Source organism: Stegodyphus dumicola, chromosome 11, assembly GCF_044657685.1.
Source record: "Stegodyphus dumicola isolate Sdum_Otavi_A_Nest chromosome 11, ASM4465768v1".
In the NCBI taxonomy this organism is placed as follows: Eukaryota; Metazoa; Arthropoda; class Arachnida; order Araneae; family Eresidae; genus Stegodyphus; species Stegodyphus dumicola.
Genome location: NC_140778.1, coordinates 161,319,969 through 161,336,124, shown reverse-complemented (window position 1 = coordinate 161,336,124; position 16,156 = coordinate 161,319,969). Strand labels below are relative to the sequence as shown.

At 36.1% G+C, this 16,156-nt stretch overlaps 1 protein-coding gene across 1 annotated transcript in view; it reads left to right on the top strand.

Moving 5' to 3' along the window:
* The first annotated feature begins 12,586 nt into the window (after window positions 1-12,586).
* The window catches only part of LOC118190956 (uncharacterized), a 90,308-nt gene continuing 86,738 nt past the window's right edge, over window positions 12,587-16,156 (top strand). Inside the window, exon 1 of the mRNA XM_085826188.1 lies at window positions 12,587-12,739. Coding sequence (XP_085682314.1) covers window positions 12,737-12,739 — 3 coding nt within the window. The 5' untranslated portion in view covers window positions 12,587-12,736. The remainder of the gene's footprint in view (window positions 12,740-16,156) is intronic.

Below are 16,156 nucleotides of genomic sequence, written 5' to 3'. Positions count from 1 at the left end.
TGCTCCGTTCAGATACTGTGACGGTTTGAAATGTCTGCGTTAATTGAAAATCCTGCGAGGTGCGCTCAGTAATAAGGTTTCTGACTGCAAAAAACTGTAAACCGATAGAAATCTATCGGCAGCTTCGTGAAGTGTATGGGGACAACATTATCACTGAAGGTGGAGTGCGTCAGTGGGTCATAAGATTTCAAAATGGCCGAACCAATGTTCACGACGAAGATCGAAGTGGGAGACCCAGCATAGTGACCGCCGAACTTCTCGAAAATGTCGATGCTAAAGTCCGTGAAAATCGAAATTTCACAATAACGGAACTTTCTTTGAGTTTTCCACAAATTTCGCGAAGTTTGTTGCACGAAATCATCAGCGAAAAGCTTGGTTACCACAAGTTTTGTGCAAGATGGATTCCAAAAATCTTGACAGAGGACCACAAAAATCAGCGAATGGCTGCAGCGTTGAACTTTTTGGACGCTTACCATAAGGATGGTGACTCTTTACTCGATCGCATCGTTACTGGTGACGAAACATGGGTGAAACATGTGAACTGTGAAACGAAATTGCAATCAATGCAGTGGGGGCACACAAGTTCTCCCCAAAAACCCAAGAAATGCATGCAAACAATGTCGGCAAGGAAGATGATGGCGACTGTTTTTTGGGACAGAAAAGGTGTAATTTTGGTGGACTTCCTGGAAAGAGGCACTACAATAAACTCTCAAAGGTATTGCCAAACTCTCCAAAAACTCAGAAGAGCAATTCAAAACAAGCGCAGAGGAATGTTGAGCTCTAAGATCTTGTTGATTCACGACAACGCCCGGCCCCACACGGCAAATGTCACTCGTAAAGTTCTTGAATCTTTTAAGTGGGAGTTGTTTCCTCATCCGCCGTACAGTCCCGACCTGGCACCGAGCGACTTCCACCTATTCCCAGCAATGAAGAAGTGGCTGGCTATGCAGCGTTTTGATGACGACGCACAGCTGCAAGAAGAGGTAACGAAGTGGTTGAAGGCGCAGGCGGCCGAATTTTTCGACGAAGGAATTTCCAAGCTCGTACATCGCTACGATAAATGCCTTAATTTGTATGGTGACTATGTAGAAAAGTAGTATTTGAGTGTGGCTTTCATCTGTATATAATAAAATTTGTTTCCTATACTTTGTTTATTTTTTTATTCCAAAACGTAATCTACTTTCTGGATAGCCCTCGTATAATAACACAAAAATGAAAAGGGAATTCTGGTACATTTATCGAGAGCCACAAATAATCTTTCAAAGAGCCGCATGTGGCTCTCGAGCCGCAGGGTGGCCACCCTTGGCCTATAATGATAAAAATATGGTATTAAATAAGCTGTGAAAATATATCTAGAATTCATGAAAAATGAATTTTTACCCAAATTATTCCCAATTATGCATAAAAGAAAATTGGAAAAGTTTACTTAAATTTCTGCGTAAAGTATACGTTTGTGAAATTAAAAAAATGTGATGTGTACACCACATGACTTCCTTGCACAAAATATTAAATTATATGCATTTTTTCTTGCATTTCATTTAAACTTATTGGATTGAATTAAATCTACTTCGTCGACAGCGAATAAACCACAATAGAATAAATGCACGCTTTAAAATTCACTATATTTGTTTACCATAGCGACACTCTGGCGCTAGGTTGGTTCACTTAATATTTCGTTCATATTATAACTCAGAATGCACAAAATTTATATCATTTGAAGAATTATCTTATCGTTGCCACATGTTCTATTCAAATACTATAATAAAGCTAGAACGATGTATAAAAGAAATTAAGCCAACAAAACAAAAACGAAACAGTTTTTCACAGACGATTGAGTATTTCTCATTCAATTAATTCAGTTCTCACTTCGCGAGAAGGCAAAAATACATAAAAACTCAAAATATGTGTATTAAAAATTACGAAGTAAATCTTAAACACTTATTTCCTCGAAAAAATTCCAGAAAGGATTAAGCAGGATTTAATTCGCAATAATAAATGAAGGCGTTATCTTTGTTGTTGCGAAGCTTAGTCTCTCTAGATTGGCAACAAATCTACTATTCTGCTCTTTCAAATGTAAACAAATATGTCCCCCATGCTATTTAAAACTTAACCGCACTTAAACAGCTTTTAAATTTTTGGTAAATGTACAAATATTGCTTCCAGATTTACGAAAGGCATAAAAACCTTAACCGGAAGATAAAAAAAACATAATTCAATCATTTTTAAAGCAAAAAAATGTACAATTTACAAACATATAAGAGTAAAGAAACTGAGATCACTGAGCCGGGTAACAGAGTGGATATATATATATATATAAATATTTATATACGTTTGGTGCGGCCGATTGTAACCAAAATACGAGGTGCACATCTACATGTTATAGCAGTCCTATATATAAAATTTCAACGTTTTGAGGCTACTCGTTTTGAGTTATGCGAGATACGTATGTACGTACAGACGCCACGAAAAATTCTCTTCAGAATTCATTTTAAAGCAGTTTTATAATTTTTTTTGGAGTAAAAGAGTCTTTTATTCTGTCCTTACGTACAGATGTCAGGCAAAAACATCGCTAAATTTCATTCGATAGCGGTCAAAATAGATATTTTTGTTGAAATATGCTGCCTGAAACTTTACTCGATTACAGTATTTCCTTTTACTTCGTACAAGGAAGTAAAAAAATGCGCGAATTTACGTAAATTTTCACTAAAAATAAACGAAGTAAAAAAATGGGGAAGATTTACGCATATGCGATACATATAGGTAAACGTTCACCAAAAATATAGGTAAATCCTTAAAATAATACAGTCACCTCCTTAATATATACACTCACTTCCAAAAGTTAAGCACGGAGAGGAAAATGCTTATTTCCGGAAGCCAATCAGAATTGAAGAGGATGCAATTTGCTGCAGAGGTGGATGGAAGTATGCAAATATGTTAGGTAACAGACAAATCGAGCTTTCATGTCAGGAAATATGCAAAAAAGGCAGTCTTATAAGAAGCCAGCTTTATGAAGGGTTACAGAAGTTGATTGTAAGTGCTGATATAAGGTAAGGTGTACCTATGTAAGCTTAGCATGTTCAGTACAATCAAATACATAAAATAATGAAGTGACATTTGTTTCGAAATTACGTATTTCTTGACTATCCCAAAATTTTTAAGTTATCAAACTAGAAAAAAAAAACTGAATAATCTTGAATATTATGAATAATGTTAAATACCAGAAATTTTTTATAGTGAACACTGTAGTAACATGACTCATCCGATTTTGATTTTCTGTGGAAGTGGTGGTCGCTTCAGAGAGGTTAAATTTAACAACGATGTTTTAATCGTGTTGTCAGAAATGCTGATAATTTTTAGGAGTAGAGTTACAAAATGATGATCGCCATGACAGGGTTCACTGTATGCTAAAATCTACACTGAAGCCATTCGCAATGACCACCACTTCTAAAAGCAGCCGATATTTCTGAGAATATGACATCTATATTAAACATTATCTCTTCAAGGCAACTATCTTAAGTTTACAAATAACAGAAAATATACCTACTGTTATAAAAAATGTAATCATTTTAATAAATTTCAGAAAGAAAACAGGAAGTTTGAAATCATGAACTGACACGTCGTAAAATTTTAATACTGCAATTAAATGAAGAATAATACTTATTGAATTAAAGCATTTATAATTAAAAATGGCTCGGTGTGTTTTCTTTCCAGTTTTTAGTACGACCATTAAATTCTAATTTAACTTTCGTACAATTTGTTTTCAAGACATACGTGATTCTATGACTTCCGGAAAACGAATGGAAGGTTCTGAGCGCTGGCGTGATGTGGGGGCATAGAAGCAGGACAGTCGATCACAAATGTTGCTCTTTTCTTCTGCGTTCATCATTCTGTAATTTCACGTTCATGGAAACAATTCCAAACCACAGAGACAGTTGTCAAAAGGCCGTAGCAGGTCGCCCAAGGGTTACAACGCCGTGGAAGATCGATATATTGCTATTGTAGCCAAGGGGAATCGCAGAGCGACCTCCACACGTGTGGCATCTATATTTACAGCGTCCATTGACAAGGCGATATCTTCTACTGTACGCCCGGGTACCTCGAGTTTGTGTTCTTCTATTCGTCCAATCAAGAGGGGCATGATTACAGTGGTGCCGGGAACATGTCAATTGGAATGTGTCTGACCTGGGCAATGTCATGTTTACTGATGAGTCAAGATTTGCTTTGGAGCCAGATGACAAGCGTAAAAGGATATGGCGTGAACAACGAACACGCAATCAGTCGCAAAACATCATCGAACATCACGCATTCCGAGACGGAAGCATTATGTTGTGGGCAGGGATTTCATTTGGATACCGCACCGACCTGCACATGTTTAAACGGGGTTCTTTGACGGCTGTCCGGTATCGAGATGAAGTCCTAGAACCCATTGTGAGATTGTACGCTGCAGCAGTTGTCCCTACTTTTGTTTTAATAGACGATAACGCACGTCCCCATAGAGCTGACATCGTCGATGACTACCTGGAGAGTGAAGGGATTGCGCGTATGGCGTGGCCAGCATATTCGCCCGACCTTAATCCATTGAAAATTTTTGGGATGCTCTCGGCCGTGCCGTGTCTTCACGTTTCCCACCTCCAGCCACTCTTATTGAGCTGGAAACTGCTGTACAAGAAGAATAGTGATTGCTTAATTCTGCGGTGGTTGACCACCTAATTGAAAGCATAGTCACAAGGTGTAAACTTTGTATACAGATGAGGGGGATCATATACCCTTAATGTCCTTTTTTTTCATTTTGTGCTATTTATTTTCACTTTATACATAATTCTGTTTAAGTCTCCAGTATGTCATTATCTGATAACTTACACAAATTTAATATTGTTTTCATTTCTGTATATAATTATTGATTTTATTTTATGCATAAATATATATGCTACTTTTCTGCCAAATTTTGTGTCAATCAAAGCAGTATTTGTTGATTTGTTTGCATTTTACATCTTCGTGCTTTACTTTTGGAAGTGAGTGTATATTCTAAGTTTAACTACGAATAAAGCGCGATGATTTGCATGAATATACCTAAATTTTATGTATAACATACGTACGTATATTGTTACGTAAAAATATACGTGAATATCTGCTATTTTTCCCTAGACATTATTTATGATATTTTTACGTTCAAATTTTACGTTTTTCATGCGAAGGGCCATTCGTATATTGCACGTATTTTTCGAGCTCACTTTACGAATGCATGCTGCCTGGGGTATTATAATAGTCTAGAATAGAAGCAACAAGAGAGAACATATATAACAACAGAATATATATATATATATTTCTGTTGCTTAGCTAACAAAAATAACGATACAAAATTGCTTCCTAAAAGAATCGAAAATGTTTTCAGCTTTACGACAAACAAATTTTTTAGGACAAACTGTGTTACCGCCCGCCAAAACATGGCGCAGCTGTTGTTCATAAAACGCTACATATAATTTATTTCTACTTTTAAATAAGCGAAGTTTTCTATAATTTTGTTTCAGCGATGTTGCAACACGCGATTATTTTTATTATAACTGTGTTCTAAAAAAAAGAAACTTATGTTGTGTGTTTGCCTTTTGTATATTAGAGCAAAGCGAAGTATTTATGATATTTATTGTATAGAGTTTGTTTTCTATTCCCCTGCACAAAGATATTAACAGTCAATACTAGTTGCATTAACAGTCAATACATATTCATAATACTAGTTGCAGGAGTTTGTTACAGCAATAAATTAAAATTATAAACAATTTGATGTGGACACAACATGACCTCCTTGTACGGCCTATTAAATTATGCAAATTTTCCCTCTATTTCATTTAAATTTATTTTCCTGAATTTCATTAGCGATATATTTCTCATCAGTTCTCAATTCGAAGCGTGGAAAAAATGCACAAAATCTCAAAACATCTTCATTAAAAATTGTGAAATACAGAAAAACCAAAAGCACCAATTAGAGTTAAACCGTTAAAAAATTTCTACATTAAAATTAGAGTTTTAATTAATTAAAATTTGGCAGAAAGGCAGATTTTTCTATGCACAAAACTTCTGGCCCCACTTGGCAAAAAGACACTGAAGTTGATGCAGAAACTGATTTAATTCACTAAGCTACTAAGTCTCAATTGTAAATAAATGGTGGCGTCTTAGGCGTAGTGGAACATAAACAACTTTTAAATTCTTGATAATTCTACAACTATTGCACGCAGATTAACTAAGGGCATAAAAATCTCAACCGGAAGATAAAAGCAACATAATTCAATTCAATTATAGTCACACGAATATGTTTAAAATTTTTGGCATTACTTTCACTTTTACTATATCACAGTATTTCTTAACATTTAAAATAACAGTTCACATTGTATATAAGGACATATTAACATGCCGTTAATTTTACGCAATTTAAAACATACATTAGTAGTACATTGTTAACTTCTATTCTTTTCCAAGCAAGTGCCAATTCTTCTACATTGAAATACTACATTTCAAAAGTCTTTCAGACTAAAACTTCTTTCTTGCCAGAATGTTTTAAATAAAATTTATACAATAACTTTTACAATATTCAAGTATTTACACATTCCTATTATACATCAACTTTAGTTTTACTGGCGAGTAATTGAAAAACATAATACCAAAATAGGTAACAACTCATTTCTCGCCTTTTTGGCGATAAAGGTAGACCTCACATGAGGTAAAACGTCTTGAAATCTGCCACTTGCAGTAAGAATGAAAGATTAACTTAAGTTTGCAAAGTAACATAAAATTTTACTTATCTTTGTGATATTCGGACATTCTTTTCTCTGCCCAGTCCTGGAAGGTAGCGAAGATTCGTGTTTGATTGATCCTCCTTCTTGTGCGGGCTCGCCCTTCAGTGCCTTCCTCTAGGAGCTTTCTTTTCCCTCCAGTTCGGTCACCCTTGAATACCTTCTTTTTCGCCTCTGCCTGTGGTCTTGGCCGTTTGATGGCCGCTGGTCTTGGCGGAATCAGGACACTTCTCTCTCGTTCCTGCTTGGATCTCGTTGCTGGCCGTTCAAATTTTCCTTGTATCTTTTCCTCCGCCGCTGGTGGTCCTTCCGCAATTCGGCGACATTTGCTGCTAGAGTCCTGTCCGATGAGTAGATCTTCCGTTTGGGAGCCGGGTTATAGTTGCCGTTATTTCTCCTGGCTCTCTTTTCATTCGTCGTACTTCTCCCTTCTTCATTCTGGGGGTGGTCGTGCTCTCTCTTTTCTGGTCGGTGGAACGGCTTCTTTTTCTTGTTACCTTCAATTTTCCAACGGGGAAACTTTCTTTTCAATTGCTCCTGCCTCCTAATGGCTTGCCCTTGTACTTGTGGTTGTTCCACCTCTGGAGCTTGTGCCTGCCGTGCCGGATCCTACAAAAGATCTTTAAATATTTGTATTTTATTACGGTCATAGTAAGGTTTTATCTGGTCAATGTTTGCGGAGCATGTTTCACCATTCCTGGCTTTTAACACCACTACAGCCTGAGTTATTTTTTCTATGACATATGGTCCTTCAAATCGTGGAAAAAATTTGGCGGTTTTTTCTTCTGGTGCTGAAGAAAGTGAATGCTTAATTTTTAATACTTCATCTCCTACTTTATAAGTTACTCCCGTCGTTTCATATCATAATAGAGCTTCTGTTTTCTTTGTGCTACTTCAGTGTTCTTTTTTGCTTCTTTAATTAATTTTTCTATATCACCCATTTTAAATTCTGGGGCTCTTTGTTGAACATAAAATAATTTATCTAACGGCGTTATAATCTTTCTGCCTAAAAATAACTCAGCAGGAGTTTTGCCCGTTGTATCATGTTTTGCGGTCCTAAGGGCGAAAGCAAATTCATTGACATAGTTATCCCAGCTTTTATGAAAATTTTTAACATAACTACGGATAATTTTCATTATATTTCTATTGACCCGTTTCGCTATATTTGATTGCGGCCGATACGGGACCATTTTTAAATGACGTATGCCCAGTTTTGGCACATGTCTTCAAATATATTACTTACAAATTGAGGACCATTATCCGATATAACTTTTAGCGGCGCCCCGTATTTTAAAATATATTTATTTAAAATAGAATCAGTAACTAATTTCGCGGAGGCTCATTTTAAGGGAACAATTTCGGTTCACTTACCAAAATGATCAACGATAACAAGGAGATAGCGACTTTTATTTAACTGACTTTTTGGGAAAGGGCCCAATAAATCGATACCAATTATTTCATTTGGAAAATCGGATTTAATACTATTTAGAAACCCGGCCGGGCGGAAATTAATATAATTAACTGCTTGACATGTTGGGCAGGACTGGACATACGCCCTTGTTAACTTTTGCAGTTCAGGAAAGTAGACTGCCTCGCGTACGCGTTGGATAGTTTTTCGAATACCAGCATGAGAAGCTAAAGGGCTGTCATGTAACTCCTGCAGGATATTTAATCTAAGACTAGCTGGGATAACAGGTCGAAATTCGTTGTTGGAATTTGTAGTTTTTGTATAAAATAATAGACCATCTATTAGTTCGTAATGGGCCGCCCTATTTCTTATCGCCACAATATCTTGGTGGCTAAAATTTTCAGGATCCTTTAAATACTCATAAATGTTTCCAAACTCACGATCCTTACCCAGTTCGGTTATTACAGTTTCTCGGGAATTTATTGTACATGCTGTGAGCATTGCACCTTTACAGTATTACCTTCTTCATCTATTTTTATTCTGGATAGGGCATCTGCTACGATATTTTCCTTTCCGGGGGTATGCTTGATTACCAGATTATATTCTTGTAGCTTAAGTGCCCATCTTATTAACCTTGGGGATAAGTTTTTCCCTGAGTACAATCTAGTTACCGCCGCATTATCAGAATACACTGTTATTGGCGCCCTTCCAAAATAGACTCGGAACTTTTGCACTGCTAACAGAACTGCAAGTGCCTCTCTCTCGGTCGCGGAATAATTTCTTTGTGTTTGATTTAAAGTTCGACTAAAAAATGCCACGGGCTGCTGATTTTGCGAAAGTACCGCTCCTACCGCATAATCCGAAACATCCGCTGAAATTTCTAATTTCTCATCCTTTTCAGGAAATTTCAACACAGGGGCTTGCGTTAATGCTTGCTTTAATTTTTCGAAAGCCCTATTGGCTTCGGCCGTCCACGAGAATCTTGCCTTTTTCCTTTTTAATTTTAACAATGTTTCAGCAATAGCTGCAAAATCTTTTATAAAGGACCTATAATATGAACAAAGTCCTAGAAAAGAAGAGAGCTTCTTCGCCGTATTTGGTGGCGGATACTTTTGCACAGCGATTATTTTTGATTCGTCTGTCTCGATTCCTTTCTGAGATATTTTGTAACCTAAATATTTTAATTCAGGGGCTGCAAATTTGCAAATTTCGACATTAACTTTTAGACCGGCCTCATTTAATAATGAAAACACCTGTCTTAAATCCTGTACATGTTGGTCCAGATTATCACTAGTAATAATGATATCGTCTAAATAGATAAATGTGGACTGTCCAAGAACAGGCCTTAGCACAATGTCCATACATCGCTGAAATGTTGCCGGTGCCCCTGAAAGGCCAAACGGCATACGCAGGAATGCATAAGTGCCAGACTTGGTTATAAAAGCAGTCTTAGGCACGTCCTCCGGTCTAACCCCTATTTGAAAATAACCAGTCGTTAAGTCTAAAGTCGTCATATATTTGGTAGACGTTATGTTCCTTAGAATTTCTTCAATAATAGGTAACGGATATACCGGATATTTAGTTATGGAGTTTAATTTACGATAGTCAATCGCGAAACGCCACCTTTTTGGATGTGTCAATGGATAGTCATTGTTTTTCTTACATAAAACCACCGGGCTAGCATAACTACTTGAGATGGGCGTTATGATCTTTTTACGTAACATATCGCTAATGTGCCATTCTATAATTTTTTCCTTATTCTTATCATACCGGTATGCTTTGTGGCGAACTGGCATTGAATCTCCGGTGTCGATACTATGGTTAGTAACTTGAGTAAATCCTGGAATATCACTAAATAACGAAGCAAATTCACTTACCACTTGTCGGATTCTTTGTTGCTCTTCCTTAGGCAGGTGGTCAAGGTTTAACATTGGCGGTTCCGTTTTTTTCTTCTCGAACTGGTTTCATCGTCAGCTTAAGGGACGCTTCATTAAAATCCAGCGCTGCTTCTGCCTCTGAAAGAAAATCTATTCCTAAGATGATATGTGCTTGCAGATTCTTTACTATAAAAAACATAATTTTTACTTGTTCGTAATTGATACGAACGTATAGCGGTAATTTACCTATGCACTTACATCTTTCTCCCTGCGCAGCTAACACTCTTGTATTATCCGAATTATATATGCGGTATTTCCGAAAATACTTCCTAAAAAAATCTTCTGCCACATAGGAACACTGCGCGCCTGTATCCAGGAGTGCGGTGGCTGGGATGTTATTCACCAACACTTCAATCTTCGGAAGAGTCAAATTTTTCACCATTACTGTATTTAACTTGAAGAGGGGTTTTCTTGGCCTTCGGATTTCCGCACCCTCCCGTCAGCAGAAATCCGTTTTAGTTTAAATCTTTTTTTCTTTCCATGCTTTCCTTCTTTTTCCACTGGCCTTGAGACTTTTTTCCTGGATTGCTATTGAACTGTCGACGTTCGCCGGCTGTTTTTGGATGCTCGGGTTCATATGCCCACTGATTCGCTTTGCTTCCGTAGCCGTGTGCTTGACTTTGCTGTGGTCTTGGCTCACCAAATTGGTTTCGTTGTTGATATTGGCGTCTTCTTTCAATGTCCGCCGTTCTTCTACTTTCAAAACTGGATTGCTAGCTCAAATAACTTTTCCAGTGTAGTCGGATTCCTTAATTCAATAAAGTCTTGTACTTGGGGAAGTAACCTCAGCAAAATCACTTGAATTATCTCAGGATCCGGACGGTTTCCATACAAGAGTTTGAAGACGTGAATTTTTCTTAAAATAAAGGTGGAAAGATTTTCGATTCTTTGCTGATATATGCCGAAAAGTTCCGTTTCTAATTTCGCACGATCCCTTACGACAGGGAAGGCTTTTACTAGGGCAGTCTTGAAATTTTCGTAAGTATAGGTGGGACTTCCTGCTTGACCCAAGAGACTTCTGCCTATGCATTTGAACCAATTAAGCGCTTGGCCCCTCAAAGCGCTGGTAGCTAAGGTGACTTTTTGGAACTCCTGCACGGGATACATCATGAAGTGGTCATCTAGTTTTTCCAAAAAACTGGTTACCGGTGAGTTTCCATTAAATGTTGCTTCTGGTTTCATCGCTGCGCGCATGGTCTGGACGATGTAACCAAATCCTTCCAGGGCGGCAGCTGGCATTTCTGGATTCTGAGCCGCTTCTGCAGGCAGCACAGGTTCTTGTTGAAACTCGGCCATGGTTATTCTTCTTCGTCGGGCGCCACTGTCAGGTTCAATGTTTCTCCTTACTTGCTTGGGGAACATTCAAGAACCTGACTCGGAACAGGGAGCTTACTAAAGCTATGTTCAATAAATGTGGGAAATAGACAAGATACACAGGAAGGGTATACGAAACCCTTTATTTTTCACTCTTTACAATAATTTCCGGACTTCGGAATACAGAGACCAACCACTTGTGGTCTGAACGTAAGAATATAAAAATATTAACTAAACTCTAACTTAACTTTGGAATAATAAACAAGGACCTACGTGGAAGATTGGCCGTATATTAACAGGAAGCCGTATGTAGTACAGAGAACTGTTAACACTAGAATACGTTTAAAATTATTAAGAGGATTAAACCTCTGGCCTGGAAGGCAACCAGCAACCGAGTAAAACTGCTAAGGCAAGCGGCCTGCTTCTACTAACTCCTTCCTCTCTCTCGCTTGGCAAAAAGCCACAACTTAAGTACTTGGCGTTCGCCAGACAAATTTGCCTAAATAAGTTAAAGCTTTTAATTCTGGCCGGAAGTAGAAAATAAGAAGTGATAGTAAAGATTTAAAATAAAATAAACGTTAGTAAAACTTAAGATCCTTACAATATAAAGAAAGTAATTTACTGAAAAAGGAAATGAAATATCCAAAGTAATTATTAAGGAATATTTATTGATACTCCTGATGTTTGAATAGATAAAATAATGCAATTTTTCTCAAGTCCTACCTGAAACAAATTTATATTTAATAGTAAAACTTATTTATGTGCTTTTAGTTTTAATTCATCAGGATCATTTCACGAGCACGGTCCCGGGAAGACACTAATCAGAACGCAACGTGTATTACTCGTAATTACCATCACAGAAACGTTAATTTTGATTGAACTTGAATTTAAGGTTAAATTAGACTATTTTAGAATACTAAGGTAGATCAGGAACTAACAGCCAAGTTTTATCGTGGCGGAAAAACCACGATATTACATATCTAAGAAATAAATTTCTCTCCAGTATCAACAGTAAGCCACTTTTATTAAGGATGAGTGTTTATTTGTATTTTATATGGTATAAGTGTTTCGTGATGAAATGTACGATAAAAATTTCACATTCCGATAAGAATGTAGAAAGATATAACATATGAAATGTCAATTCTCTTATATTTTTATTTCCTTTCTTTAGTGTGCTCAGAAGCAACTATTGTTCAGCCTATCCTACATATTGCTATAGACCTGAAAACGAGAGAGCATTCTGTCAGAAATATGAACATTATTGTGAACATTCAGAGCTTCCAAAAGACTTTATGGTAAGTAGTAAGTTGTACATTTATTTACATATTTATACGCTTCCTACAAAAGGTCGCTCGCACGTTATGGATACGATTTTTCTATTTAAATTGTTCGTTAGAATTTTGAGGTAAAGATTTGGCATCGTGTGCTACCGTTTTGTTTTTAATGAATGCAGAATAATATGTTTAATTAGATATATCTTCTATAGTGCATTTGCATAACATTCGAGAGATGTTATAGGGCTAAAAATCGAGATTGTTGAACCTCGAAGAAACGTTATTTTTAATACTATATTAATAAAAAAACCTATAAAATCCCCTCTTGACGTTACAGGAAAGAGGGGTAAAAGCTAAACAGAATTAAGATAGAAAAACTATTAAGCACCAAACTAGATAACAAATCAAAATTTAAAATTAAAATTAATAACCTTAAAGGTCCTCCAAACAAACCACCAATAAAACCAAACAAAACTACATTAAAGTTCTGAAACAGAAATTTAAATAAAATCCATTTTTAAGTAGAAAAATTAACAATAGCAAAATTAAGTAATACAGGTACAGCCCAAAACAAAATTTTGAATAACCACTTTAACAAAACCATTTAGTTAATAAAATTAAGAATAATGTTAGGTAACAGTTACACAACACCTAAAATATAATAAATGTGTTTAGTGAAAAATCTTATGTTTTATTTGAGTTTTTTTATATGGTGGTCTGGCCGGTCATTCCACATGTTTGATTCTTAATGGCTTTCAGAAACATGGAGATTGATTTACGTAGGTTATTGTTAAGTATTTTTAAGAATTAAAACACACCACTTACAATTTCAAGTACTAACCACTTTTCATTTTTATTCTCATTATACTGGATGTGTACTGGGGAATTATTTGGCTATTGAAATTGCCGAAAACTTATTTAAACTAATTGATTTTCTTTTATTTTCGAGGAACTGATTGATTGATGTGTATGAATACTTCTTCTCTGATATTTGAGGTTGAATTCATGGAAATTAACTTGTGGTTAATTCTAGAGATAATTATGGAACTGATTTAGTCTGTGTGTTTTAAGGAATGGTAAATTTTAAAAGAGATAGCATTCTTATTCTCCAAGCACCAGCAAAGATTTATTCCTTTTCATTTACTTGCTGTTGATTTAATAAGTGGGAATTTGCATTTTGATTGAGTTAAATAATTTTAAGGATATTAGTTTACTGATTTAATTTGGGTTTAGGTCAATCATGCAGTTCTTCAACACAGAATAAGAGCCTTTAAGTTAGATGCCTTTCTTTATTTTTATGGCACCAGTGATAAATAAGTAAGATATAATAATAGTAAATTTCTATTACATAACATTTATTTTTCTGAAGAAAATCAAGAAGAAATTTCAACCTAATTTCACCAGAAGAAATCCCCCAAGGCAAAAGGCAGGCCACGGGAGCAGGCAAACCCACAGGAGAGTAAGCTCCTCAGGCCTCTTTATTTATTTCTAGATAATTTTGATTTTAAAGTCCAGCAGAAGCCTTGAAGAAAACTCTGTTTATCCATACACTAGATTTCTACGGGCTGAAATTAAAACATAAAAGTTAGTTTGGCCAACCAGATTTTTTGTATTACTTTCAGTCCCCTCCTTACGAATAGAAACAGAGATGCTGCTATAAAGACATTTGCTTGACATATCTGCCACTGAGTCACCAGAACGCGTGAAAAAGCAAACTTCGATAACTACAAACAGATAAGGTCACTGAAATCAATTTCACTGGACGTTCCTCTGTTCGAAAAGCCATTTATCCATCAATTGCAACGTTCACAAAGAAAAAGTGAAGCAGTTACTTCTTCCTTTTCACAGTAAACAAAACCTCCTGTAGCGATGATAATTTAACAACTGTTCCTCATCTTAAATCTCCCAGCGCGCCCAAAGAATTCCTTTGGCGAACATTGACCAAGTAATTCGATCCCCGCTTCCGCACAGATGTTCCGAAAAAAACCGCTCCCTGTTTCTTCATGACAAAGTTTAACCATAAAAAAATAAATCAAATCAAAGACTTTGTAAAGACATTAGGTATTTTTGAAGCGGGAGAGATGAAAAAGGAACAATGCCCTCTACGGGACTCCACTCACTGACCTTACGTTACGGACTTTACGTCCTTAACGTACCTTACGTACGACTTTACGTACGACTTTACGTCCTTGCGTACGACTTTACGTTGCGGGAGAAACACCTTACAACTTTAAATGCCAAAAATAAATGTTCACTACGCAAGTCACAAACAACTTCTGATAAATAAAAACTTTAAAAGTAATTAATTAAATTACATTAGCATAATTAAAATTTTGCGACACAATAGTAATGGGAGATCTTTAAAATCAGTTAATGGTGTTTCGCTAACTTAATTTTTCCAAGGAGCCTCCACTTTTATTTCTTCGGTCGTTCGGCGGTGGGCTGACCTAACCTCCGATCCTTCTCACGGAGAGAAATTAACAACTAAAGTACAAATTTTAGATGAGGAACTGCACAGTGATCATAAATAAGAAATAATTAAATTTAAGGATTTATAAATTAACAATGCTGGCTGCATTGTACTAATAAGTAAGGCTTCCCTCTTTAGAACTTTCTGTCGAAGAAAAAAATGTGAGTTATTATATAAAAAAAAAAAAAGATTTCCAAAATATCTAAAACAATGGCATGTCCATAGGAGCACACAGTATATGAGAGGTTACGTTTCTTCAACATGACAAAATTACAAGTGTTATCAGACTATGTTTCCATAGGGATTTTCTGAGGAAACGTGGCTCGTATTCACATTACACATGAGAAAAAACACGAAAATCAACAATGTTGCCTGCCCGTTTAACTTGGTTCGAAAAGAAAACAGGCAGAACTACAAGAATTCAGCAGTCTTTAAACTACTTGGCTGCTGGCGCAGCCAATATAACCGCGACTCTACGATCTACAGAAAATATTTTAAGAAATATTAAGAAAGATCGTAAAATCCTTCACTTCGTTACAGCTAAATATTATTATGATGCACCGTTCGAGATGCCAACTAGCAACGTTATGCATAAGATTATATCCTAGACATATAAACTCTGATTCTAAAATGCAGTTTTTAAACATTTTTACATCAGAAATGAGTAAAGCTCCCGGGGTCCTGACATTGCTTTTGTTAACAAAATTCCAACAATGACCTACATTTTACCATTTTTCAAATCCTGTGACATCGCATTTAAGACCAAAGAGATTTCTTGTTCGAAGAGATTATTGTAAACATAATAAAAATGATACTTTACTGAATATTTTATTTGGACACTTTTATTAAGATTTCATAAACATATATATCTCAGTTTATGAAATATATATAACAGTTTATGAAATATATATCTCAGTTTAAACTGAACATATATATCTCAGTTTATCTGTTTTCCCCCCACCTTGAAA